We start from the raw sequence: 26,389 nt of genomic DNA, 5'->3' as shown, positions 1-26,389 counted from the left end.
CAACTTGGAAACGTTCACTAACATTCACTACCGTAAATCCTCGAATTGGCCCCTCCCTCAAAAAAGCCCCACGTCGAAAAAGCCCCCACTGCTACCGTAAATTCTCGAATTGAACTCCTCCACTTGATGATTGTTGCCATCTGAGGTTGCCTATATGGCGTTTATTGAATTCCCACAACAAATTCATACTTTTGGTAGTAATTAATTAAATGCTCATAGAGAAATTCCTACTAAAATAAACGAGATATTTTAATAATATCTTCTTAATGTCTACACTAATTTTACAAGTCCCCCCCCCTCGAATAGGCCCTCGTCCAAAAATATCAAAAATATAAAAGCCCCCAGGGGGCTAATTCGAGGATTTACGGTATATCTAGTCTATAGAGATCAGCGGGAAACATTGCAAAACTGCAACTACAGTAACACGCGCGCATTCGGAGCCTCGATTCGAAATCGTATCATTGAAAGGCATAACGGCATACAACCACCTTTGGTGTTGTGAAAAGCATTGAAAAGGCGATTTACACAACAGTGGACTGTGTTGTTCTGCAACTGTTGCTGACGTCGTTTTGGTATTATAACAAGCTCATTATTAGTTGCGAGTGTTGGTTGTTTTGGTATCGAATAAACTGAACATACATGTAGACTCACATCGGTCACGTCGCGCCTCCTAAGACGATTTCGGCAAGAATTGTTTTTCTCAGCTTTTTAGTACTTCCTAATAAAATAAGTGTACTAAAAAAAATATTTGTGGTAAAAATCTACATGCCTGTGTATAAAGCCAATTTTATCGGCTTTTTTCTTATTACACAAGCCAATGTTATTACAGGCGACTTTCGTCGTGAAAAACATAGGAAGGAATGGAGAAAAACCGGGAATTATCATCTGTTCTCTTTCGCTCTACCTTCTACTTTTACCATTCTTCAATATCAAATCAGACTTTTGTCGGGCCATTTGTTTTTAAAGTCAGAGTAAAGTAAAAATAAAGTTATCCCCGATTTGGTCACGAGTTAGACTTGATCACGTGTTGCTGTTGAGCATCATCTCATCGAAGAAGGTCAATCATAAGATAAAAGTTTACAAATAGATAAGATAATAAAAAAAGGTACAAATACCTTTCTTCTAGATGAAAGTATTGCCCCCATTGAGAAAAGTTCTGCATAAAACAAGTCCAAAATAGTTCCACAGATACTTTTCTTATTGTTTTGGTTGTGCTTTTCAATGTTTTTACTGGTGTAAAAATTTAATCTGATTTTTATGAAATTCCAATATCTCTCTATGATAAACTTTTTCTCAAAACACCCCTTTTTAAAGAATCTATGTCCTAGATTTTGCAAGGTATATATACGACCTTTGTTAGGGAAATCATGAATGCGTATGAGGTATTAGTGTACATTGGAACAACAATAGATGTAGGCACTAGATAAACCGTCCATCCACTAATATTTTGTTTCCAACCAAGGGAGTTCTATTTAACGTGTGAAGAGCACAAAGCCAGTGAGAGAGAGTATGTTGCTTGTAGAACTCTGATTTAAACTAAACTCACTTACAAACTGACATACTTATATACATTATTAAAATTGCTACACAGGCTATAATTTTTATATTTTGCTCTCACAAGGGTAAATACTGCTGTAGCTGCATTGTCTGTTAAGCTATCTGGTCTAACATATGCATACACATATACAAATATGTTTCCTTTGTTTTCTTTTGTCATTTTTTCAATTTTTGGAATTTTCACATTATTATCTAACCAGTTTATTTATTTTGTGATATAAAACTTCATTAAAAAGTTCTTTAGATCTGCAGCAAAGAATATCTGCCAACCTAAAGCTTTTTGCAATTGCAACTACAACTTGAAGCTGTTTACATTCTCTTCATTGCCTCACGTTCCAGCTACTACACATGGAAACGATTGCACCCCTTCAATGATTTTGTTTAGATCTTTTCCTCGCAGTGCAGGATTTCTTGTGGTTGGGCTCCTGAATTGAACATTGTCTGGCCACCATTTGGGCATGCTTTTCCACCCGTTGGCTTGCTTCGACATTTCTACAAGGTAGCAACAATTTGATGAGTAAGTTTACCACTCCCTTTTCTAGCATTTCATAATTTAGTATCTGATAAAAGCTCATATGTAGAAACTATCAAAAGTGTAGTTTCTTCTGGCTATTATGCATAACATATGCTTTGAATTTCTATGCTTACTTTATCTATGAGGATTTTAATCATCTTAATGTTTAAGTCCCATTCTTTAGTATTACTGTGATAACTGTAATGAAGTGCATATATATTTAAAATTTATGATTTTGAACTAGGATGCAGCTCAGCATGAATATATTTTTTAGCAGTTAGGACATACATCTTAGGGTGAATAAAAAATTTGAGATTTAAGGAAACTTGGCAGTTAAACTAGACATGCACATACCAGGGCCATTTACAATTTTACTGACAAGCCACCGATTTTGGAAAATCATAAGATTTACCAGATCTTCTTCTTTTCCTAAATAGTTCAGGACCTGATTGTCCATAACAACTGTGGAAGAAGCAAATTTACATCACAATCAATTCTGTTACTTCACACATTACCAAAATCAGATATAATTACAATTACATAGTTGGAGAAGGATTTATCATAACAAGTGGAGTAAATACAACATAGATCTCATTTTGAGAAAACATATGGATTCTGATGCAAGTTGCCAGTGATGCAAAATATTTTCCAAAAACACTTTAGTTTTGTGAAAATGTGGGAGGCCCTGCTGAATATTAGCTCAATATAAATACAACACTGCATTCCAAATTCACTGCATTTGATAATAATATATCAATCCGGTACCTGGATATAGGCTGTCATCATGGGTGACTTTCTCATTTGTCACCCTCAAAAATTCTTTTACAACAAGAGGACTTTTTGCGAAGTTCGGAAATTCCTCTGGACCTATGAGAAGAAACACGGTGATACAGTTGGGCTTTGGTTCATGTGGTAGCTTGTTTTGAAATTCAGTTTTCATCCAAAAAGATACATGGTGAATACACTTGCCAGAATATTTGACGGAAAGCTGGCCATCCTTGGTTTCCTTTATTGTCAAGGCTACCGACACCGTGCCTGTTTTCTTGTACCAATGTTTTAACTGGAAAAAGCAAAGGTGATATAGTTGGGGTTAGTTTCATTTGGTAGCTTCTTTTAAAATTCAGTTTTCATCCAAAGACACACATGGTAAATACACTTGCCAGATTATCTGACGCACAACTTACCATCATTGTTTTCTTGCAGTGTCAAGGTCATTGAAACTCTTTCAGTTTTTTTTACCAATTTTTAAACTCCATACATACATACAGAAATGCCTTATATATATATATACATTTTGAATATACTTAGAGGTTAAGGTGCTATCAAAATCAACCTCACTTCTAAACGAATCATGTCTGTCTTGTGACATTTGCGAAGCCACAGTTCATTCGCAATGCTAGGAGCAATGTTATGACAGATCAACCGTGGCCTAACCGTCTTCAAATTTAGACCAATGAAGAAAAAAGTCTAAACACCTTTAAAAATTTATTTTTAGGTAAAAGCGGCAAAAACAATTTTGCTGTTGTATTTATTTTTGTATATATTTTTTCTTGAGCACTGTTAAAAAGAAGAAATTTTCATTCATGTGCAAAAACATACCATTCCATCCAAAGAATTCAACTTGGCACGATCAATACCAGGGCCAGTTACAATTTTGCTGACAAGCCGCCGTTTCTGGAAAATCGTGAGATTTATCAAATCTTCTTCTTTTCCTAAATAGTCCAGGACCTGATTGTCCATAACAACTGTGGAAGAAGCAAATTTACATCACAATCAATTCTGTTACTTCACACATTACCAAAATCAGATATAATTACAATTACATAGTTGGAGAAGGATTTATCATAACAAGTGGAGTAAATACAACATAGATCTCATTTTGAGAAAACATATTGATTCTGATGCAAGTTGCCAGTGATGCAAAATATTTTCCAAAAACACTTTAGTTTTGTGAAAATGTGGGAGGCCCTGCTGAATATTAGCTCAATATAAATACAACACTGCATTCCAAATTCACTGCATTTGATAATAATATATCCATCCGGTATCTGGATATAGGCTGTCATCATGGGTGATTTTCTTCTTTGTCACCCTCATAAATTCTTTTTTCACTTGAGGACTTTTTGCGAAGTTCGGAAATTCCTCTGGACCTATGAGAAGAAACACGGTGATACAGTTGGGCTTTGGTTCATGTGGTAGCTTGTTTTGAAATTCAGTTTTCATCCAAAAAGATACATGGTGAATACACTTGCCAGAATATTTGACGGAAAGCTGGCCATCCTTGGTTTCCTTTATTGTCAAGGCTACCGACACCGTGCCTGTTTTCTTGTACCAATTTTCAACTGGAAGAAAGCAAAGGTGACACAGTTGGGCTTAGTTTCATTTGGTAGCTTGTTTTAAAATTCAGTTTTCATCCAAAGACACACATGGTAAATACACTTGCCAGATTATCTGACGCACAACTTACCATCATTGTTTTCTTGCAGTGTCAAGGTCATTGAAACTTTTTCAGTTTTTTTTACCAATTTTTAAACTCCATACATACATACAGAAATGCCTTATATATATATACATTTTGAATATACTTAGAGGTTAAGGTGCTATCAAAATCAACCTCACTTCTAAACGAATCATGTCTGTCTTGTGACATTTGCGAAGCCACAGTTCATTCGCAATGCTAGGAGCAATGTTATGACAGATCAACCGTGGCCTAACCGTCTTCAAATTGAGACCAATGAAGAAAAAAGTCTAAACACCTTTAAAAATTTATTTTTAGGTAAAAGCGGCAAAAACAATTTTGCTGTTGTATTTATTTTTGTATATATTTTTTCTTGAGCACTGTTAAAAAGAAGAAATTTTCATTCATGTGCAAAAACATACCATTCCATCCAAAGAATTCAACTTGGCACGATCAATACCAGGGCCAGTTACAATTTTGCTGACAAGCCGCCGTTTCTGGAAAATCGTGAGATTTATCAAATCTTCTTCTTTTCCTAAATAGTCCAGGACCTGATTGTCCATAACAACTGTGGAAGAAGCAAATTTACATCACAATCAATTCTGCTACTTCACACATTACCAAAATCAGATATAATTACAATTACATAGTTGGAGAAGGATTTATCATAACAAGTGGAGTAAATACAACATAGATCTCATTTTGAGAAAACATATGGATTCTGATGCAAGTTGCCAGTGATGCAAAATATTTTCCAAAAACACTTTAGTTTTGTGAAAATGTGGGAGGCCCTGCTGAATATTAGCTCAATATAAATACAACACTGCATTCCAAATTCACTGCATTTGATAATAATATATCAATCCGGTACCTGGATATAGGCTGTCATCATGGGTGACTTTCTCATTTGTCACCCTCAAAAATTCTTTTACAACAAGAGGACTTTTTGCGAAATTCGCAAATTCCTCTGGACCTATAAGAAGAAACACGGTGATACAGTTGGGCTTAGGTTCATGTGGTAGCTTGTTTTGAAATTCAGTTTTCATCCAAAAAGATACATGGTAAATACACTTGCCAGAATATTTGACGGAAAGCTGGCCATCCTTGGTTTCCTTTAATGTCAAGGCTACCGACACCGTGCCTGTTTTCTTGTACCAATGTTTTAACTGGAAAAAGCAAAGGTGATATAGTTGGGGTTAGTTTCATTTGGTAGCTTTTTTTAAAATTTAGTTTTCATTCAAAGACACACATGATAAATACACTTGCCAGAGTATCTGACGGAAAGCTGGCCATCCTTGTTTTTTTTGTTAATGCTACTGACACCGTGCCCGTTTTCTTGTACCAATGTTTTAACTGGAAGAAAGCAAAGGTGATACAGTTGGGTTTGGTTTCATTTGGTAGCTTGTTTTAAAATTCATTTTTCATTCAAAGACACACATAATAAATACACTTGCCAGAGTATCTGACGCATAACTTACCATCATTGTTTTCTTGCAGTGTCAAGGTCACTGAAACTGTTTCAGTTTTTTTTAACAATTTTTAAACTGCAAAAAAGCAAAGCAAGCAATTTCACTTAAGTTTGGGTGGGTTTTGAAATGAAATTACAAATGTTATATTAAATTACATGCAACTGATGAGATAATATAACATTTGTAATAAAGAAAATATAGAATTAATTAAAGATGTGGATTTGTCTTTTGATATTGGTTTTTAATATGAGGATTGACAAACAAATTTTGATCTTATACAACAGGAGGTTCACTTTAACAAAGTTCACTTTGCTGCAGGAGTTTGAACAGTTTTACAAAGATCTCCAGTACTGTAGGAAAGCAAAAAAGCTCAAAGAGCCATGATAAAGTCGACAAAGAGGCTGTATGGAGGTTTTGATGCTTGAGAGGTAAGTGACCCATTATTTGCGTACATACATACAGAAATGCCTTATTTGGATACATTTTAAATATACTAAGAGGTAAAAGTGCTATCAAACTTGACCAAATGGCCTCGCGATGCTGGAAGAAATGTAATAAAGGAGGCTGACGGTCATCACAAATCAACCTTGGGCCAACTGTCCTCAAATTTAGACCATAAAGAAACAGAAATGAAAACCTATAGCAACCTATTTATAGGAACAAGCAATAAAAGTAATCTTGCTGTTGTGTTTCTATTCAGGGTTCGCGGAAGCAGGGGTTTGGGGGACTTTAGCTCCTCAAATAATCTACAAAACGCACTTATAACCATACAAAAGAATTCCGTGCTCCCCAAAATTTTTTAGCCCCCTCAATCTATAACACTTTGTGTTTACATTCTTGAATTCTGTCAAAAACAGGAAATTGTCACTCACATGAAAAAACATATCATTCCATCCAAAGAATTCATTTGGCACGATCAATTTTTTTCTCTTTAATCCGCTCTTGAATTCATTGCAAGGCTTTCTTTTCTAAATTTGTAAGGATACATTATGATATAAAGTGTGTGCAATACAAGGATACACTATGGTTGATAGTAAGAATTTTGGTAGAAAGCAAAAAAAGCTCAAAGAGCCCTGATTAAGTCAAAAGAAGCTCTAAGAGGGCCATGATGCCTAGCCATTGGCCGGACAGTAAAGTCATCCATCTTCTCCGTACATACATACAGAAATGCCTGATATAGATACATTTTGAATATACTAAGAGGTTAAGGTGCTATCAAAATCAACCTCACTTCTAAATGAATCATGTCTGTCTTAGACCAAAGAAGAAGAAAGGCTTTCTTTTCTAAATTTGTAAGGATACATTATGGTATAAAATGTGTGCAATAAAAAGATACAATATTATATTTGATGTTTGTAAGACCAAGCGGGAAATCTTGCCCATAATGCTCGAAGGCCACAACTTACTAACCAACTGACTAAAAACTTGTTCTTTATTTATACAATATCATTTACGTAAACAACTTCAAATTACTAATATAATAGATTCTTTGTCATTTACTGAGATCTTGAAAAACGCAGTCCAAGGTATCCGACGAAGGGGGGAAGGGCGGGATAACTTTTTTTCAAAACAATAGTATTTTTTGAAAATCTTTTGCTATGGGTGTTCCCTTAGTCACCCCACTTTCCAACCTGTGTGGCAGCCCATACAATCTTCAAAATTTATAACGTGTGTTTGTTAAAACAAACTATTTTTCTTCAAGGCCCCAAAGAATATCAACTTTGTGTAAACAAATATTATACAATACAATTTAAACTCACTACAAATAAGAAGAAACGTGATTAAACGTGATAAAGTTAAGCAATTTCAGTTAAAGATAACAACGAATTGTCTCCTGAACATTCTCTCCCTCCTTGATAGCTCTGCATATGAACTACAGCTTTATATATTCCATGTCACAGCAAAGCATTGTAACAACTATCGTAACAGCTTTTTTGCTAACTTCAATAAAAAATGGTTCAAAATGGCATAATTTTGCCACAGGCTACTCTTTCGATAATTTTTGTCTCATTTGTATTTTGGCTACTCTCACTTTCCGATCTATTCCAGGAGAAATCTTATTTGCTTTTGCATAGAGCTATTACTATAAGGCGAGATAACAACAATATCTCCTACCTTCACGTGTCTTTTCTCTTTGTGCCATTTCGTTGTTGGGGGATTCAGACTTGGTAGTCATTCTCTCATCAAGCGTTGCCATAAATTCTTCACCCATTCCTGAACATGTCGCTGTCGTTGCCTTGAACTGAATATCGTTTTGTGTACCATCTCCGGTGCGAATTTTCCTCCCTTTTGGTTCTGGTGATTTGGCGTCACAAGGCATGTCATCCTCACGTTTGCTGTGTGGTACGTCAATGGTCTTGAATTCAACAATGATTCTGCTCCTGTGACAGCAGTGCTCTACATTTATACAATTTCTACGGCGTAAACAACTTCCAATGACAATAACAGTTTCTTTGTCCTCTACTGAAATCATTAAAAACATAGTCCTCTAAAGATTTAAAACGGTATTTTTTAAAGTAGCCATTGTTCGACAAGGCCCCAAAGAATATCAGCTTTGCGTAAACAGCTATTTTACTATACAATCAAAAATGAATTGCCACTAAGAAAGAACGTGATACATTGAATACCCGATGCATTAAATCCGAAAACTTTCGAACGGAAAAGTTTCTGCAGAACAACTTCGGACAAAAACTTTCGATAGTATTTTTGAGAATTTCAGACAAAAAACTTTCGGACAAACACATTTTACATGTCACCTAAATATATGCTGAAATAACCTAAAATTTACGTTAACCGATTAGAGTTTTTTATGTTTTTCAGATCACCACAGTAGTTGCATCACTACATGCCTTTCCATCTTGATTTTTGAATCGAGGCTCCGAATGCGCGCTTGCTGCTGTAGTTGCAGTTTTTGCAATTTTACCAAATAAACGCCGGGCTCTTATCTTTTTAATTGATCCTCAAAGTGGATGCTTCTAAATTGAAGAACTTTATTACCCATGTATTCAAGCGGGGCGCTTTTATGATTTTTGTGGATGTCAAAGCATTTGAGCAAAGACAAAAAAAGGTAAAAGAGAGAAAAAAGTATATTTGAAGGCGTTTTAAAAACGTTTCATTATGTAGCTACATATTTGTTCGCCATTTTTTATATTTTATCTCCAATGATTGTGTTATCCTCGCACGCTACTATTTGATTTAGTTTATTGATTGTATTAAGCAACCAATCAGCGTAATTTTAGTAGCATATTTTGTATTTAGTTTTGAACTAAAGCATGTATTACTAGATTAGATGGCAGGGGCAAACATCGTGTCACTTCGCCGAACCGCATATCGATATGTCGAATACGAACAGTAAATGGTAGCACACTGATCTTGTTTTTGCTTGCCTTCTCTGACGTTAAATATGTTAGATCGCTCATTCCAGCCCTATACCATTGCTATGAAAACATGGAAATAAAGACTGACAAGGATAAAAACTAGAACAAACTTTGTTTTTTACTTATTTTCTTTGTTGGCCAACTGCCTTCCCCGTACTCGTAAGACTAAAACTTACGTGTCAAAAATTTCGCAAAAATCTCGTTTTTGCTAAAATTTCGAATTAGCGCCCGTTTCTTAATATGGAGGTGGTGGGCGCCAATTTAATAATTTGCCCGATGGTGTGGGTGCTTATCCAAGCGGAACGCTTATTTTAAGTGGTACTTATTTGAGGACTTATTGTAGTGGACCCTATGGTAAGGAAGGGGAACAAATAGTGCCAGGTGCACCAAATGTGTTGAAATTCTAGTGGAAAAAACAAGATACGGGCAGTGGCGGAGATAGGAAATTTCATAGGAGGGGCAAAATACTGAGACTTTCCGACAAAGATTTGACAAACATTTTAAATTTGTTCATATATTTGAACATAGTTCAGTTCAGGTCAGTTCAGTTTTTTATATTTTAAAATTCCTCTACATACAATATATCACTACAACTAAATTATAAATAATTACATACAATGTTCACACATTACATAAAATACTTATAATAACGAAAAATCTGCCATTGTGTCGACAGTAAGGATATGTTTTCTCTCTTGGAATCCAGTAGTAATTTTTCTTTAGGCACGCGGCACTGATCGGACAAACATACCGGTCTTGTGCTTGAGTTTTTCTGATTGGTCTATTTCGATCCACAACAGGGTAGATATTTTTCATTGTGTTCATTGGGCCGTTATTCTGACGTTTTATACTTTGAGTAAGGTCAGACGAAAAATCTTTTAGCCAATATGTTATAAAATTTTTGCTCTTTTCAAAGCCATTTTCAAGTTCTGTACCGCAAAAAAACTGTTCACTTATAATAACAGGCAATAAATAACGATTACGTAAGAACTTGTTTGCAGGGGAGTTTCTTTGGGAGGAGTTCTCGCAGATGAACTAATCGAGGAGAGAGTACCCCCTCTTCTAAAGTCGTTTTAAATGAATGGATCATTTACATGAGTGACAAACAATACATTTCTACATTTCGCTTCAGAATCAAATTTGATAGTTCTTGTTGAATAAAAAGGTTTCAAGCTTTTGACAAAAATTAACAAGAGACAATGATCTTTTTATATCTACTGGAATATTGTTCCAAAAATTTAGCACCAAAGAAACGCACAGATCTGATACCAGATTGCAAAGTATTTTTTCGTATTAAAAAATGTCATTTTTATAGCTAGCCATGTACCATGTTGGTGAGCATTTGACACAGATTAAAAAAAGTTGTGACACAGATTCAAAACGTAACATAACGACATTAGAACTGAAATAAAACAGGAGATTAAGTCTTATTATTTACTCAAAGTCATGTGTCATAAATCATACTAATTGAAGATTATATGGCCTTCTTTTCGCAAAAGGCATTTTTAAGTTGCCCATCTGATTCAGAAAAACTGAAGAAATCGTTATAATAACCTAAGACTGTCCTCCTAAAATTTAACACTTGAATAAAAAAGAAAACCATGTTATATTTCCGACAAGATCAGACATTTTCCCACAAAAAAGCTGTTTAGCTTCAGAAGGGAGTTTTTGGCCCCCTGACCCACCTCTATCTACGCCACTGGATACGGGGTTATCTTTCAGTAACAAATTGACCAATCAGTGTGTGTGATTCCACTCACACACCTATTGATTGGCGAATATTGAAAAACTGAATTGTGGTTGAACAATACTGAGATACATATTCTTAAGTTTGTACTCGTGCACATATTGTTCAGCGTACTTTAAGAGTCCTAAAGCTCTAGAGATCTTCTTCTGTATACATTTGTATGCTCTCCCATTTTAGATTATCAGAAGTGCTCTCCCATTTTAGATTATCATCAATCATGAGACCAAGGTACTTAGTTTCCTTCATAAAATGGATATTCTTTCCATTTGTTTGAAAACGAGGAAGTGGCACCGTTGGTGTATCAATTTTTCTCAACTTTTGTGACGATCCTAATATCATGGCCTGTGTCTTGACAACATTCAAGGAAAGCTTGTTACCATGTAGCCATTTTTCAAGGCGGGCAAATTCTGCATTGACAACAGCATCAATGTCTTCTATATTATCTGAAGAGCACGAAATTGCCGTATAATCGGCATATATAGTTGCTTTTGCCCCTTTATCGCAAATGGTTATTAAAAATAGAAGCGGTCCAAGGCAAGAGCCTTGAGGTAACCCTATTTTTCATTCCACCTGGATCAGTGCTGACACCGTTGACCCTGCAGAACTGCCTGCGGTTGTCTAAATAAGGGCCAAACCATTTGTGTTCAAGACTGTCAATTCCGTAATTGCGCATCTAATTCAAAAGAATTTGATGGTCAACTGTATCATAGGCTCATAAACATCATGGCAGTATTTATTTTCCTCTGTCGATGTTGACGTACCAACCATTAGTACAGTTCAGTAAACATGAGACAACAGAATGCAAACCCTACAAACTAAGTACTTGTTAGAATCAAGGTACAGTTGGTCATAAATGAGCTTCTCAAACAAATTTGAAACCACGGTAAGGACAGAGATTGGTCTGTAACTAGATCTATCATCAGTTGAACCACTTTTGAAAATTGGGGCAACACGTGCTATTTTCCAGCTATCAAGAAGTATTCCTGACTCAAATGACAGATCATAAATCCGACAAAGAGAACAGGAAAAGAAATTTTGATGAAGTAGCTTGCAATACCATCTGATCGAAAGCCAAACGAAGTTTTAATTTTCTTGAGATATTTTTTTCAATAGAGACAAAATAGACGGTCTAAAACGTGAATCTCGTACCTTCTTCATTGGTGTTCTCTTCGTTAGAAAGTAAGGGGTTGGGTTGCTGCGGTATGTCCTCACTACGTTTTTTACCAATTCTGCAAAAGAAATCGTTCATCGATTGTGCGATTTCGTTGTTATCAGTTAGATTGCGGTCTTATACATCCAGGCAACTAACATTAGCTGTCTTAGATCTCTTATTCAACAAAAGGTAGATCGTTTTCCATGTTTCTTTTAAAAGCTAGATCTCAGAACCAGCCACTAGCTAGCAGACAGGGCAGATATGAGCCACGCGGTGTGGCGCCTTTTCTGGCAGAAAAAAATATCTCTCTTACAAAATAGAAATTCTTTGACTGCTATAAGTACGAACCTGGAAATAGAAGACTGAAGATCTAGCGTACAGTACACTAGCTGGAACAAACACTTGTCAATGGCCTTATTTAAAAGAAGACAAGTTCCAGAATAAAGAATATCTTAAATTTTGCTGACTGCAATTAGTACTAGCTTAGGGATAGCAGACTCAAGACCTAGCGTATAATCTATTAGCTGTGCTGGAACTATCTTTTCCATCTGATCAGAAAGTTGTTAACATTTTTAAATCAAATTGGAAGTCAATGGCGTTAGTTTTAGAAAACAGGTACCAAAATATTTTGCAAGATTTTATCTTTTTCTGTACTTTGTAATATTTTTTATGATAGACTTTGTGGATTATTTATGTCTCCAAAAACCGGAGAAGTATATTTGTGTCTAGACTATATGTTAAAGTTTCTTTTGCCGAGTAGCCAAAAGTGCAATAACCCTCAATTGAAAGAAACACATATACAATGATGCCGTCGATTCCTGTGAGGATTCAGCTGGAGGGGTAATTCAAGCTTTGTCTTTGCGGAAATAGCTCTGTCTGGATATTTGCAAAGTTAAAAGGTTAAAATTAGATGTAACGGATAACAAAAAATTCAGAAAAACTATCCAGTCATTATTGAATTGAAAATTATCCAGCTAGCAAATGAAATTTTACTAGTAGAAACCGATAAAATCATGTCTGACTCTAAAATGGTAACTCTCATGTGTTGCCAACTCTTATATGGTAGGTAACTCTTATGTGGTAGGTAACTCTTGTGTGTAGTTGTCCGAGTTGAAAGTCGTCAAAATACCCAAATATGGGTCTCCAAAATGCATTGATTCCCGTAGATATGGGTTAGCTCCACCACAAAGTCCTTCCTGACCAAAGCGTCCTTGCTACGCAATGTAATATGTCAGTTGTAGTTCGTCAATTTTAGTCACTTCCATGCTAATTGCAGTTGATTTCATAAACCTTTAAACTGGGAATTTTTTTCACCAAATCCCTAAAAGTGGGCATCTTTGCTATATTTTGGGCGACACGCCCTCGTCATTCTTTGGTTCAAGTTACCCCACGGGCTACAATTACATCTGTGTAAAACTGTTCAATTTGTTTTACGGGTTCACAAGAGGTTAGAGCCCAGAGCACACCTTGGAACGACTTATTTAAGACCTGAAAAAGATTCTGGATAAAAAGGATGTTGCTGGTGCACTGCTTATAGACTCATCCAATACATTTTATTTTTTTACCGCCTGTAATTATAAGTGATCAACTGTGATAAAAGCAAGCTTAAAACTTTTAAACCCAAAGGATCTAAACTAGAAGAATTCAAAATTCATATCAATGCTTGCACCATCAAAGAAAGTAAGAAAGTAAGAATGTTAAATTATTAGGAGTAAAATTGGACAATAAACATGGACTAGAAGATAATATTAAAAACTTTTACAAAGAGACACGAAATAAGGATTGCTATATATATTGATGGATACAGCGAATACATATTCAAATTATTGCCTTCTTATTTTGATGTTTTGTAGTAGAAAAAGTAATGTCCGGATAAACAGGATTCATGAAAGGGCTTTAAGAATAGCTCACAACGATTTTCAATAAACTTTTCATGAAAAATACAGAAATTACTTCTCCTAAAAATTTTTTACGATACCTCCTGATAGGAATGTGTAAAAAATTAACCGTTTAAATCCATCTTTTATGGCTGAAATATTTTTCTTCTTTATGGATGAAATATTTTCTATAAAAGAATGCCCTTATAACTCATTATGCTCTTAATTTAAAACAATTGAGCCACAATACAAAATATATGTTTTAAATACTGTGTCATACAGAAGCGAAAAAATTACTCTTAAGATTTACAAGTTTTCACAAAAAAACTTGAGAATTTTCATTGCTCAATTGTATTTGTGATTTTTGCGAGGAACACATATGTAACATTGGCTGATGTATACTTTATATTACGCGATGGTTTAAATTAGCCTTTTTCTAAAACAGTGTATCGACTTCCAAAAAAGACAGGAAAGGCTTCTTGTAATTTCCTTTCTACAAACAATCCCATCAAAAATATACAAAAAAGACACAATTATCTTGTCTTCAGTGGTGTTCTTCGCTTTCAAGTTAGAATACCAAAGAAAAAGCCGACAACTGTTGACAAAGTTTCTTGAGCCCATTGGAATTCCCCTGCTTTAGCAAATTTTCGATACTTTTGGATAATTCCTAAATGAAAAGACGGCCTTCCTTGTCCTTTGTTTCTGTCCAGGAATCTTTAACTACGTGAGAGGTTGGAGGTTGCTGATTGGTGAAAAACAAAAGAACCAATCAAATGGTCTTCTTTCCTTTCAGGTTACCTTCGATCCGACGTTTTTCTTCTGAAGAGTGTCGGACGAAAAATATTTCAGGGTACGTTTAGTACCAATTTGTGGCACCAAAAACGTACTTAGATATTATCACAATCAATAGAAAAACTCTGGTCTGGAAGCTTTGTCACAAACCCAAACATCTTTGTCTTTGAAACACAAGTGTCGCCCGCCTGAGCCTAAGGAAACTGTCTGTACCTGCTATCGCGAGACGAGAGAATGTTTCATCTTCTCCCCTTACTAAGGTCACGTGGTAAGAATAAGTGCTTGAAGTTCAACGGTTAAGGGCCACATAAGGGCTTTGAAAAAGAGTCAAAATGGATAAATTTGGCTGTCAAAACGGCCAAATGGCAATGCTGGTTTTACTAGAGCCAGAATGAAGTGCATCGGACCAATTCGTTCATTGTATACGATTAAAAGATAGTCCTACATTACATACTGTAGAAACATGAAAGGAAGGAAGCTTCAGGCTTCATCAGAACAGATGGAACCAATTTGGTCCCAGTTGACGGTAAGGGGCACCGTAATCAATGAACGCCTTAATGTTTTCAGAAAGGAGAAATGAGTATGTTGAGGATGTCTTTATTTGTTAGGTAGCCTATAGTAAAGCTTTCGATCATGTGCAATGGCAAAAGCTGCTGAAAATTTTAGAAAATATTTTTATCGATTGTTGAAAACGTAGAAGGCGAGAGCGTAAAAAGCAGGAGTAGAATCAGATCCGGAAATGATTAGAAGAGGGGTACGATAGGGTTGTCAATTATCATGGCTTCTGTTCAACAATTATTTAGGAGCTTAGTAAAAGAAGCTTTAGGAGATGATAAATAAGTATCAGTAAAGGACGAATTCAAGATAAAAGTCGTCAGCTTTGCAGGTAAACAGTTAATGAGAAGCAAGACATAGGAAGGTTTACAAGAACTTAGGAACCAGTTGAATGCAACTGGAGTAATGTATAAGATGAAGATCCTAGAGAGAAAACAAACAAGTTTGATTGATCACTATTCCACTGTTTTACATTCTGAAGAGTTTTAGATGAAAAGCTTCAGTATGTTTGTAAACAAATCTAAAAACAATAAAACTCCTAGACCAATCTGGCACGGCCCTGCAAAATCATTACTTTTTCTTTAGATCCAAATGTATAGGTTCTGGTACAGTGGTCCTCTTTTTATGCATCTTAAACCCATTTTGAATCTGGAAAAATAGCAGCACAATTAAATATCAGTTTCAAGGAAAATCTCTTTCATTATCTGTCAGAAAACGAGTCCAATTCTTTGAAGAAAAAGAAAGAAAAATGAACCAATATGACAACCAACGAATATAAATGTGTATCATAAAAAAATCTTTAAGTTAAGAATTAGGTTGAAAGAAACTTAAAAGTGTTTGTTTTCATTCATTCAAATTTCCAACAATTTTGAAATCATCACCACAGTTGATCAAATGACTTTTTCATTCTGCTGTAGCTTGAACAGCAGTTGATTGGATGACAGGATTCTTTGCAACATTTTGTCAAGTCAAGCTGTTCTTAAGATCAAATGGATGCCAGAATCTGTAAACACTGCATCACTCATCTCCCCAACTTCAAGTGCAAAACTATAGAAAAAATCGAAACAGATCTACCAACAGTTTAGAAATCATATTTTGTAATTCAGAGAATTTCAGATAATGAAATAGCACATTTAATAAATCAAATGAAAACTCTTGATATGAGTATGGTAGATCAAGTGATGAAATTAGAGAAAACAGAAATGTACAAAGCTTAGCTAAGCAGAGCTAAGCATGGTTTACTTACGAAACATCTTCAAATTTTTCTGCAAAGGAAAGAAAATATACAGATTTCATTATATAATGGAAGAAGACATGATAATGTTGAAAACTGTTCAACTTTAAAACATTTAAAACCAAAAAATTTAAAACAATAGCATTATCAAGGTATACTATTTCAATCTCAAGTACTAAAGAGGGAATAAAAACTTAATTTTGTATGATGGTACAATTTCTCCACTTAAAACCTAGAACACAGCCAGCTCTTGCATCACTTGAAGTTAATTGTCTTAAGAATTGAAAATAACAGATGTGGCAAAAATCATTTTTAACCAACGACTGCTTTTATAAATATTTCATTGAAGCACTGAAGAGTTGATTATTTTCTTAAGAAGAATGTGTCAGTAGAAATATTTCACTTAGTAACTCAACCAGAAATCTTAAAATTAAAATTTTCATTTGGAGAAAAATATATTTTCATATCAAATATGATTGATAATTATTTGCTCACTTTGCATTTTTCCTCTTGTAAAGAATCCCAAATCTCCTCCCTGCTTTGCACTACTACAGTCACTTTCAGTAAGAGCAAGTTCCTCTAAAGATATTTCTCCAGCCTTTATTCTTAGTTTGTAACCTAAAATTAAAGCATTACATTCTCATTAAATCCATAAAATTTAAAAAATCATCTTGAATCTTGGGTAAAACCTAATCAGCAGTTTTCCTTGTCAATTGTTGTGAAAGTTTAAGGTGCTGATGTCTGCATTTTTATGACGCAAAATTTCTTCTAATAGCTCATTTAATTTGGGATAAATGACTTGGGATTAATGTAGGGGAATGCATTCCAGTTGCAAATGTTTGTGCAGAAATTGTGATTGGGAATGAAGTGGAAATAGGCCTTAAGCAGAACTGATTACGTCCTCTTGTTGTAGAATATCTGTGTCCTTCCTTGGATTCCTTGCTGGACTTTTGAAGAACAAATAGATCAATTGAATTGCTGTCAAAGTCAGTCAGATGTTTTTCGTGAGCCATGGATACTTGAGCATCTAATGGATATTTCTCATAAACTCCCTAGCAACTCCAGAAAAGTATTTCTTTACATCCTCCCTCCAATTGCCTTAATCCAAAAAATTATTTTTCTTACAGTGTGCATTGCTTTTTACATATGTAGGAATCTATTTTGGTGTAATGGCGTAGACTCAGGCTTGGTCGTTTGTTTTTTATAGGGGAGCTGTGAATCGCTTCGCTCATTTGCTGAGGCGAGCTAAATCAGTAACACATAGAATGTACTTTAAAGACAATCAACAGATGACTTAATAAGCCCCTTCAGTATCTGTGGGTTGCCTTTAATAGCCTCAGTCAGGAGTACGCTGTTTTACTTCTTTCAATTTGTATTTGCTTTAACCGTGACTTAGGCACCCCATTTACTTGAAGAATTTAAAAGAACAGACTCTTTCAGTTTTATGTAAAGCTGGCACAAAAACAACAATTCTCTTGCAAAACAATCTTTTTATTGCACAGAATTTGAAAATGGCTTTGAAAAACAAATTTTGAAAAAAAACTTAAGTTATACAGGCCTCTCTGTGAGCATTTTAGTGGGCGCCTGCTCAAACGCGCGCCTCGCCTTGCTAAGGCGCGCGTTTTACCAAAAAATATATTTACGTTAAAGTAGGCAAAAACGGCATGTTTTCGCAAGTAAATACTTTGTATCTAGAAATATCTAAATAAAATACTTAATAGAGCACTAGAAGCAAAAAAACACATTATTGTTGCAGTTTGTCAGTGTCCAGCTCAAATTCCGATGAAGAATCGGAGTCAGAAGAAGTGGAAGAATCAAAATTTGTTCCATTGACGTATGATTCAATTGCTTTCCTGGCACTTCCTTTACAAAGAGGATTTGATAAAATAACGCTTTTGTGTTTTGAGCAAACTTTACACCAAATTGAAACCATCATTGTCTTCCCATTCCATTTTTTGGTCTTTGATCCGATAACTTCGTCCTTGCGATACTTGCGAAAAGTAGATAGCTCTATGGCTTGACCCTTTGAATTACTGGCCATTTAAAAACTTCTGTCGTGAAAAAGGAGCGAAAAGAAGCACAAGTCTGTCTCCATGCACATGAATGAAAGAATAAATTAGTAAAGTTGCGCGACTTCGTTGAAATCCAATTATAACAATCAGGAATCACAATGACAGTTTATTGGTTATAATATGTAAACCAGGCGCGTGATTTATTGCGCGTCTCAGCAACGACAGGAGCATGCCAAGGCGCGCGTGCGTGATCGCGCGCTTTAAACAGAGAAGCCTGGTTATACGTCTAGCACTCTTCAGAGTATAAAACGCCAGAACATAGATGGAAAACTCTACGCTAAAATACCCAGTTTCGGATCAAAATAGGCCAATCAGAAAACGCGAGCACATTACTGTTGAGGTTGTCCAATCAGTGCCTCTTTACTATTGAAAATATTACCAACGGAGTCCTAAGGTGAAAACGAACTCCTTCTGTTCATACAAAAGCGGTCTGTCATGTTTGTATAGTAGAAAGCTAGATGGAGCGATGATCAGGCTTTGCCATTAATGCGAAACACGTCGTTGTTATAGTTTTCACCCAATCTGGGTTTTTCAGTAAATGCAGCTGGATAGTGGAATTCCATGTTTTGGTTATCGTTTTTGATCTGCAAGACAGAGTACCCTGTTCTCTTTAAGGAATAGTTTTGTTTCTATTGCTGGAAGGGACCTGCTGTTTTATTATGTTTTATTCCCCAAACTACAATTCCTACCAATTTCTTCGACTTTCCTTCCAAAAATATGCCTGTCTTCTTAAGATTGAAAGGTTGTAATCGCTACAAACATACCTTGCGCTTAACTATCCTTTTCCAAATCGATCGAAGTTCATGCCTATCATAACAAAAACCACCCAACAAGCAAAAAGTTAATTGCAAAAAATGCAATGATGGGAGAAGTCGCTGTTACAAAAATAACCCAATTAACCCTTGTAAGTTGAATAGGAAAAAGGCAATTGAATGGAAATTTTAGAGGAGTGATTCTCCCTTCATGTTCTGTTAAGGAGAACAATTCATAGCTCGCCTCAGGTTGCGAGGGGAGCGTGGAGGCGAGCCCGAGCTATTGCTCGCCTCAAACCGCCAGGCCTGTGTAGACTCTTCTATGCATTTACGTAGACAAGGAAAATTATTTATGATATTTATGTTCTACAAATCTCAGCTTAGGATCTACTGAAATGCACCATGGTCACTACAAAGAACCTGCTTTTTTTAAGATTCAGATTGGGTCCTTATACCAGGGTGCATTCAATGTAAACCTCACACTGATAGTACGTCAAGGAAAGGCCAGATGTACGCCAAGGTTTCTATGCAATCACTAAGAGACAAAACCCCATAATTTTCAGGCAATTTATTAATACCTACAATATTTATATTTTCAGGCAATTTAAGAAAGTGACAGACGCTGTGCAGCCATGCCATTTCACCAAAACTTTAGGGCCCACCACATGCTGGAAAATGCTTATCTCACATTAATTCCACACCAAAGATCTTTGAAATAATTGCTACATGGAATGAACCCTTGACTTTAAATATAGATGCATATGGGAATCACAGGATCAGAGGTTCATTTATTAGTAATTCCCACTAGTAATATTTCACCAGTACTTCTCAGACAGCGAATGAAGGATTGCATTTTACAATATTGAGCTAAAACTAAAAATTCAAATAAACATTTCAATACCCTCAATTATTCCAAGAGCCTCTTCTTTAGTCCTTGTTATCGTTTCGCTTTTCCAGGACGAAGGGCGTCTGGATTCATTGTGCTTTACCAGCAAATGAGATGCACGCACCTTTGCTGGTTCATTTTCCGATACTGCGGCCTCAGTTGGTAATTCCCATTGGCTTTCCTGCGTAACAGTATTATAATAATATGTTTTTCCAGTAGAGCGAGACTCCTTTGCAATCCATCCGTCTGGCAAAGGCATTTTCTAAGTGTTTGGAGGATTTTCTAAATGCAGATCAACATCAAAACATTTTCAAGAATGCTGCAAGCATGGAAGCCTGCCAAGGACGCTGTGCAGAAGCGGGCCTCTTCTGCATATCGAGGTTTTCCATTTCCTTAGTAATGGCGGAGACATTTCATGCTTGCTGATAAAACAGGAAAAATAACAAGTAAAATGACAGTAAAAAGCAACAAAAAGGCAAACCTCATATTAGTAAGTAAACTTTTATCAATCTTGCTAAAGTTTTCTACCTCTTTTTCATGGATTCTCAGCACGTTTCCTCAAAAACCAAACTTCTTTTGTTTGCCATAAACCATAAAAAAGTACATCTCTGGCAGTGTTATGACATTATTATTTTTTATTGTTTTGGCTGATGTTCCAGTTTACAAAAGATGTCAGGTGTACCCGAGTAAAATCTTGAAATGACTATCTCTACCACCGAGGGTTTTCAATTGCATCACACAGAGAATAAAAGCGGAATTATGATCGATGTGTCAGTCATGCATTGCAAGTCTTCAGAGTGTGGCATGTGCACACACAAGATTTTTTCAGAGGCTTGTCTAATGCTAAATGCACATTAAAATGTAGGGCTGAGAAGACATTTTTCCAGTCTGGATTTCATGGCAGTTTTCGACGAGATCTTGGGAGCACAAGTTATTCCAGAGTGCAAAGTATTTTTTGTGCGTGGGAATTATTTTCTGTCGCTTGCGCTTGCGCGGGAACAAATCATGTTGCAAAATGACAGGCTAAAAGCTGCGGGATTTCATTTCTAAATAGCACTTTTAGGGCTCAAGATTAGGCTGTGCGCAGAATTCACACGAAAGTCCATGTTCCAACTGCTCGGATTAATCTAAATTTGCAAAAATGCACGGACAAGATTTGAGCAAAGAATTATTGTATGGGGAAAGCGTTCCCCGCACATACCCAAACTTTGCTGTCTGGAAGTTATTACCCATGAGTGCAAGAGTGCATTTGTGATAAGTGTGCACTTTTGAGTGTGCATCAAATTTCTCAGTGATTCTCGAGAATGTGCATATTTTTTCTGGCACTTTTCCTATTTACATCAATTTTACATCTCAGGGAAATTAATGATTTAAAGGTTGAACTATCTATACTTACCTACCATCAGTGGCTGTTATTCAAATTCCTAAAGATTTGACAAGTAAAGAGATAATCTAAAAAATAATGTTTAAAAAGGCTTAAAACATAGTCTCAAAGCAGGGCCACCAATAGGGGGACAAGGGGGCAAATTGCCTAAGGGCCTCAATGTCAAGGGAACCTCATAAAGAAAGGGTTTTAAGAATGGAATTTATCCGTTTATAGTTAACCGATATTAATCTGTTTATAAAGTGGAAATAATTTAGTGAAACGTGTCAATGAAACAATTGAAACAAAGTAATATTGAAACAATTGCAAGAAATGACTGCAAACACATATTCTGAAGCATATTTTAGGCTAATCTAAAGAACAGGGTCACAACAATTTTCTGCTTGCTTCGCTCGCAAGTGTGCTTTTATTTTTCAGTTTTCTCTCAGGCCCACTAAAATTGTTTGCCCATCTTGATCTCAAGTGGATCACTCAATTTAGAATGATACACTTAATTCCAATCTTAGTTACAGACAAATTTAAAAAAGTCATTTTGCCATATTTGAAAAAAACTTTTTTAATTTGAGCCACATCTAAAAACACAACAAAACCATGCCCTTCTTTTGGGTGTGCAAAAGTGCACCTGTTATTTTACAAAAATTTCTCGGGAGTGCAGCTTCCATAGAATCCATACAGGTTTGAAACATTTGAAAACCTTACTTTCCTATCTTTGTCTAAACAACATGTTCTCTGAAATTTTGAAATGCTAATGAATTGAAATGGTAATGTTGGTCAGAAACCAGAACCATCTGATTGTCACAAGTTGAACAAGTGGCTGTCAAAATAATATTGTTTATAAAAGAGGCAATCTGCTCTTTGTAAAAAAGGGTTAAAAATGTAGAAAAATATGTCCCACTTTCAAATGTGTTTTTTGTGACAGATTGAGTTTCTTCTTAATGCTACTCTCCTCCTGCTTTTATAAGATCTGGTATGCAAATTATTAAAAGAAAATAGCATGCAAACCATGTTTTCACATGGTTTACGTGACTTAAAGAAATATCTAAGGTATGCTTGTTTGGAGGAAGGGGGTCTGGGGGTACTACCCAGGAAAATTTTTAAGGACAACACCTTATAGATTACCGCAGAATGGCCCTTGAATGGTCCTGTATCTCAGTATTTTGATTTAATACTTAAACTGATCTATGCTTGCTCGAAAGCCATTGAAGCTAAGAATAAAAAATCTACTGATTAGCACCTTCCAGTTCTCTGGGAAACTCTATTCTGAGTTTATTCTGAATTTCCTAAGCAAGGGCTGATTAGAAGAAGCATTGCTTGTTGCCAATGCCTTGTGCAGAACAATGTTTGAGTTGCGGAAATGATGCTTGAGCTATAGAAACATCGAAAAGTGATGCTACTTTGAAAATTTTGAAAAATAGAAGTCACTTATCAAACATGTTTAAGAACAAAAATTTCTCTACAGTTTTGAAGTTGATATCTTTTGTGAAACCTGTAGCTGCTTTTTCTATGTTGGTGGAAAGTCCTATGATTTTCCGTGCAAGCAAGTATCAATGGTACTGATCAGTTGAAGCAAGTATCAAGAAAAAAGATATATTGGCCAAAGAAAACCTTGAAAATGCTAGAAATGTTTAAAAAAAGTTGCTGGCATGGTAAAGGTGGGGCAAGAAATCTTTTGAAACTATGACATACCAGGGTTTGCTGCTGATTTATCGAAAATATTTCCAGCAAAGATTTGAACCAGAGAAAGAGCGTAGGCAATATCAGGGCTAAAAATGGGCATTTAGGTGTTTGATTGTACCTTTAAAAAAAACTATCATACGTGAAGATATAGTAACAAGTACGATTTCATATGGTAGAACCACCAAGAAACACAGGCTGCAGTGCAATCTAATGATTGGAACATGGGTCTTACCTTACTAATTTATATTTTTTTTGCTTGCATACTTTTCGTCAGCCCACAAGAACTTGCAAGGTGTCATAGACATATCACTTGAAACAAACGCGAAGAGATTGGCATTCTAGAAAGAATCAAATGACTCTCGTAGATTTTAGTGTTTGATCAATCTCGTACTTTTAGCAAATGAAATTCATCAAGAACTTGTTGCGATCTTGCATATTAATTTTTCAATATGCATATTTTGATTGCATATTAATTAACTTTGTTCTTAACTTAAAAATCTTGAGGTCCAGATAAGAGACTGGCCAGTCATTTTTGGAGTGTATTGAATTTACCGCTGTTGTGTTGGATGTAGTCCTTACAGTTCGGCAAGATATCTCATAGGCTCAAGACAGATTTGAAATAGGGGAGGTTGGGAAAAATGGAATGAAATTTATGGGAAAATTAATGGTGCTTTATCCCTACCTCTCCAGCAACTTGGTTTCACATGAGTATATAACTCATAGATTTTAAAAAATGGTCTACTTTATACAAGTTATGAGTGAAACTCGTAGTATTGTATCATTTTATTGACCCACTAAATGTTAACTTCACTTTCTGTTTGGTAGGGCAATTGCAATGAATTTTCTGAGTTTCTTATTTGAGCAGCATTTTCTCTGCTTTTACCCAAGCCAAAAACATAGAATTTTTAGGAATATTTCACTAAACGTAAGCTGAGGTATATTTACTCAGATTGGCATTTAGCAAAAATAGCTTGTAAAATTCAGCTTTGGTGCTTCTTCAAAGCAGATCTGACCAATTTAATTTCATTTGCACACTTGGAACGCCATGTTACCATACCATAGCAATATCTAAATGTCACATTATCATTTTAATATAATTTCATGTAGCTTTTCTAGATTATGACTGCCCCTACCCCTTCAGAACGTCTTTTAAAGCTAATGTAATTCACTGCCCTTATATGACCTTTTTCTCTCTTTACCATTTATATGATGTAGGTATCAATGTGGATGATGAAAACCAATTGTTATTGTTTTTATGTGTTTGATATAAGAGTCATCTTCACAAAATGCTCTTAGTTATAAATAGCAACATAACATAAACCAAAACCGACTAGTTCTACATGTAAATAATGGAAAAGTCAGCTCTCGTGTAACTATTAGCATTCTCGCAGCTTGATATACATAAGGCAAATAAAACATACTTTTAGTGGCATGAATGGAAAACCTTTTTTCTTGCATAGAATACTGAAGCCATTTGGGTACAAAACAGTATCAATTCTTAAAATTAGATTTCGATTTTGAAATTTGGCATGTGGAGCTAGAACTGAATTTGATATGAATGCAATAATTAGATATCTGGTTTTTGGTTTTTTTAGGCTAATCATTGGTTGGGTAAAAAAGATTTTATTAAAGGCAGGATTTTCAAGGAGCGGTCTTTGTTTGAATAAGATGATATTTTTCAAGATGAAATCGGTTATTGTTATAGAAACTTTAAAGATATATTTTTTGGCTTAATGAAATTATCTTTTATTTCAGGAAGAAGCAGACGTTCCTTATGAAGAGGAAATACTGCGACACCCTTATTCAGTGAAATGCTGGATGAGATATGTGGAGCACAAGACAACCACTGGTGGCAAGAATCAAGCTGTAAACCTTATTTATGAAAGAGCGTTGAAAGAGTTGCCAGGAAGGTAAGTTGTTTGTAACTTTTTTATGTATTTAACAAAGACTCTGTATGTAGCAAAATTGGAGATAAATCATATTCTCACTTTCCGGACAAATTATGTCAGATAACACTTTCAATAACAATCAGTGACAGAATTAAAATTTTTTGTGCTAGGAAAAACACAGCGAATTCGCCTACATCAAGTACCAAAAATCCGATCCCAAAAATTTCTGTAGATTAATTTTCGGTGGAAACAATTTCGGTCTTATTTTTTAAGTTTCGGTGTAAATTTTTGTGAGATGTAGAAAAATTTCGGTATAAATATACTTTCAATGGGTTTAGAAGTGAAACGTTATTGAATTGTTTTCTATCGTCAACATAAAACTATCTGGACCGCAATCTAAAAATTACAAAAGTCGTATATTTCAATGTCAATCCAATAAATGAAATGGAAGAGTGGACAAAATTGTCATAAGCTTTTTTTAGAGGTGGTCTATTTTCTTTTACTTTTTATCTTATTTCACTATTTATTTGATTTTCATCAGTCATAGAGAAAAATCAATTTAATGCATTTACTGTTGGCAAATATTTTCTATCCCCAATATCAATAAAGGGATTTGAAGTTTTGATCGATTGGAACGTTTGAAAAAATCATTAAGAATCATTAAAAATCATTAAGAAAAATTATGAAGAACTTGTAAAAGCAACTGTTCGGCCTATAGGGAGCTAAATTTCATGGATGTAGAGGTCGATATAGAGTTAAATGATGACTAAGAAGAGCATAAAACTGAGAATAATAACTGATACATATTGGATGTGATGTAATGCTTAAATGATTTTGGTAGCTATAAAATCTCTACGAAAAAGTACTTGATGCACTCCCGTCGTTCTTTATAATACCAGATTTGACAACTGGAAATCCTGTACAGTTTCTGACACCTTTGAAATATCTAAGACAACATTTTGTTATTTTGAAAGTCTCAAACAAAAGTTAAGAGAC

The 26,389-nt window shown here is 35.2% G+C and overlaps 4 protein-coding genes across 9 annotated transcripts in view; 1 reads left to right on the top strand and 3 right to left on the bottom strand.

Annotated features, from left to right (window-relative positions):
* Window positions 1-1,273: 1,273 nt before the first annotated feature.
* On the bottom strand, window positions 1,274-4,294 carry LOC148958948 (uncharacterized). 3 transcript variants are annotated; one of them, XM_089111092.1, is made up of 6 exons: window positions 4,123-4,294; window positions 3,671-3,819; window positions 3,041-3,131; window positions 2,837-2,938; window positions 2,426-2,533; window positions 1,274-2,049 (listed from the first exon to the last, which is right to left on the bottom strand). In XM_089111092.1, exons 1-6 carry the CDS (start codon window positions 4,292-4,294, stop codon window positions 1,886-1,888), a joined length of 786 nt encoding a protein of 261 aa, XP_088967218.1. In that variant the 3' UTR covers window positions 1,274-1,885. The 3 variants fall into 3 exon arrangements, with proteins under 3 accessions (XP_088967218.1, XP_088967217.1, XP_088967219.1); XM_089111091.1 differs by having other exon boundaries at window positions 2,837-3,131; XM_089111093.1 differs by having other exon boundaries at window positions 2,484-2,533; window positions 2,837-3,131.
* LOC135693363 (uncharacterized) lies at window positions 4,187-10,064 on the bottom strand. 4 transcript variants are annotated; one of them, XM_089111096.1, is made up of 9 exons: window positions 8,114-10,057; window positions 6,871-6,966; window positions 6,008-6,073; window positions 5,796-5,882; window positions 5,605-5,695; window positions 5,401-5,502; window positions 4,952-5,097; window positions 4,324-4,413; window positions 4,187-4,221 (listed from the first exon to the last, which is right to left on the bottom strand). In XM_089111096.1, exons 3-8 carry the CDS (start codon window positions 6,011-6,013, stop codon window positions 4,375-4,377), a joined length of 471 nt encoding a protein of 156 aa, XP_088967222.1. In that variant the 5' UTR covers window positions 6,014-6,073; window positions 6,871-6,966; window positions 8,114-10,057; the 3' UTR covers window positions 4,187-4,221; window positions 4,324-4,374. The 4 variants fall into 4 exon arrangements, with proteins under 4 accessions (XP_088967222.1, XP_088967220.1, XP_088967223.1 ...); XM_089111094.1 differs by having other exon boundaries at window positions 5,401-5,695; window positions 8,114-10,064; XM_089111097.1 differs by lacking the exon at window positions 5,796-5,882 and having other exon boundaries at window positions 8,114-10,055.
* Window positions 10,065-16,258: 6,194 nt separating this feature from the next.
* Window positions 16,259-20,774, bottom strand: LOC135693362 (peptidyl-prolyl cis-trans isomerase NIMA-interacting 1). The gene is made up of 4 exons (XM_065211815.2): window positions 20,459-20,774; window positions 17,229-17,351; window positions 16,746-16,764; window positions 16,259-16,546 (listed from the first exon to the last, which is right to left on the bottom strand). The coding sequence occupies exons 1-4, from the start codon at window positions 20,700-20,702 to the stop codon at window positions 16,468-16,470; spliced, it is 465 nt and encodes a 154-aa protein (XP_065067887.2). The 5' UTR covers window positions 20,703-20,774; the 3' UTR covers window positions 16,259-16,467.
* Window positions 20,775-20,782: 8 nt separating this feature from the next.
* Window positions 20,783-26,389, top strand: part of LOC135693361 (pre-mRNA-splicing factor SYF1) — a 36,863-nt gene continuing 31,256 nt past the window's right edge. Inside the window, exons 1-2 of the mRNA XM_065211814.2 lie at window positions 20,783-20,933; window positions 25,260-25,414. Of these exons, the coding sequence (XP_065067886.2) occupies window positions 20,859-20,933; window positions 25,260-25,414 (230 nt within the window). The 5' untranslated portion in view covers window positions 20,783-20,858. The remainder of the gene's footprint in view (window positions 20,934-25,259; window positions 25,415-26,389) is intronic.

This window comes from Rhopilema esculentum, chromosome 11 (assembly GCF_057945365.1).
Source record: "Rhopilema esculentum isolate cy_ngs chromosome 11, ASM5794536v1, whole genome shotgun sequence".
Lineage (NCBI taxonomy): Eukaryota > Metazoa > Cnidaria > Scyphozoa > Rhizostomeae > Rhizostomatidae > Rhopilema > Rhopilema esculentum.
Note: the sequence above shows the minus strand (reverse complement) of the source record. Positions and strands in the feature narration are given on the sequence as shown.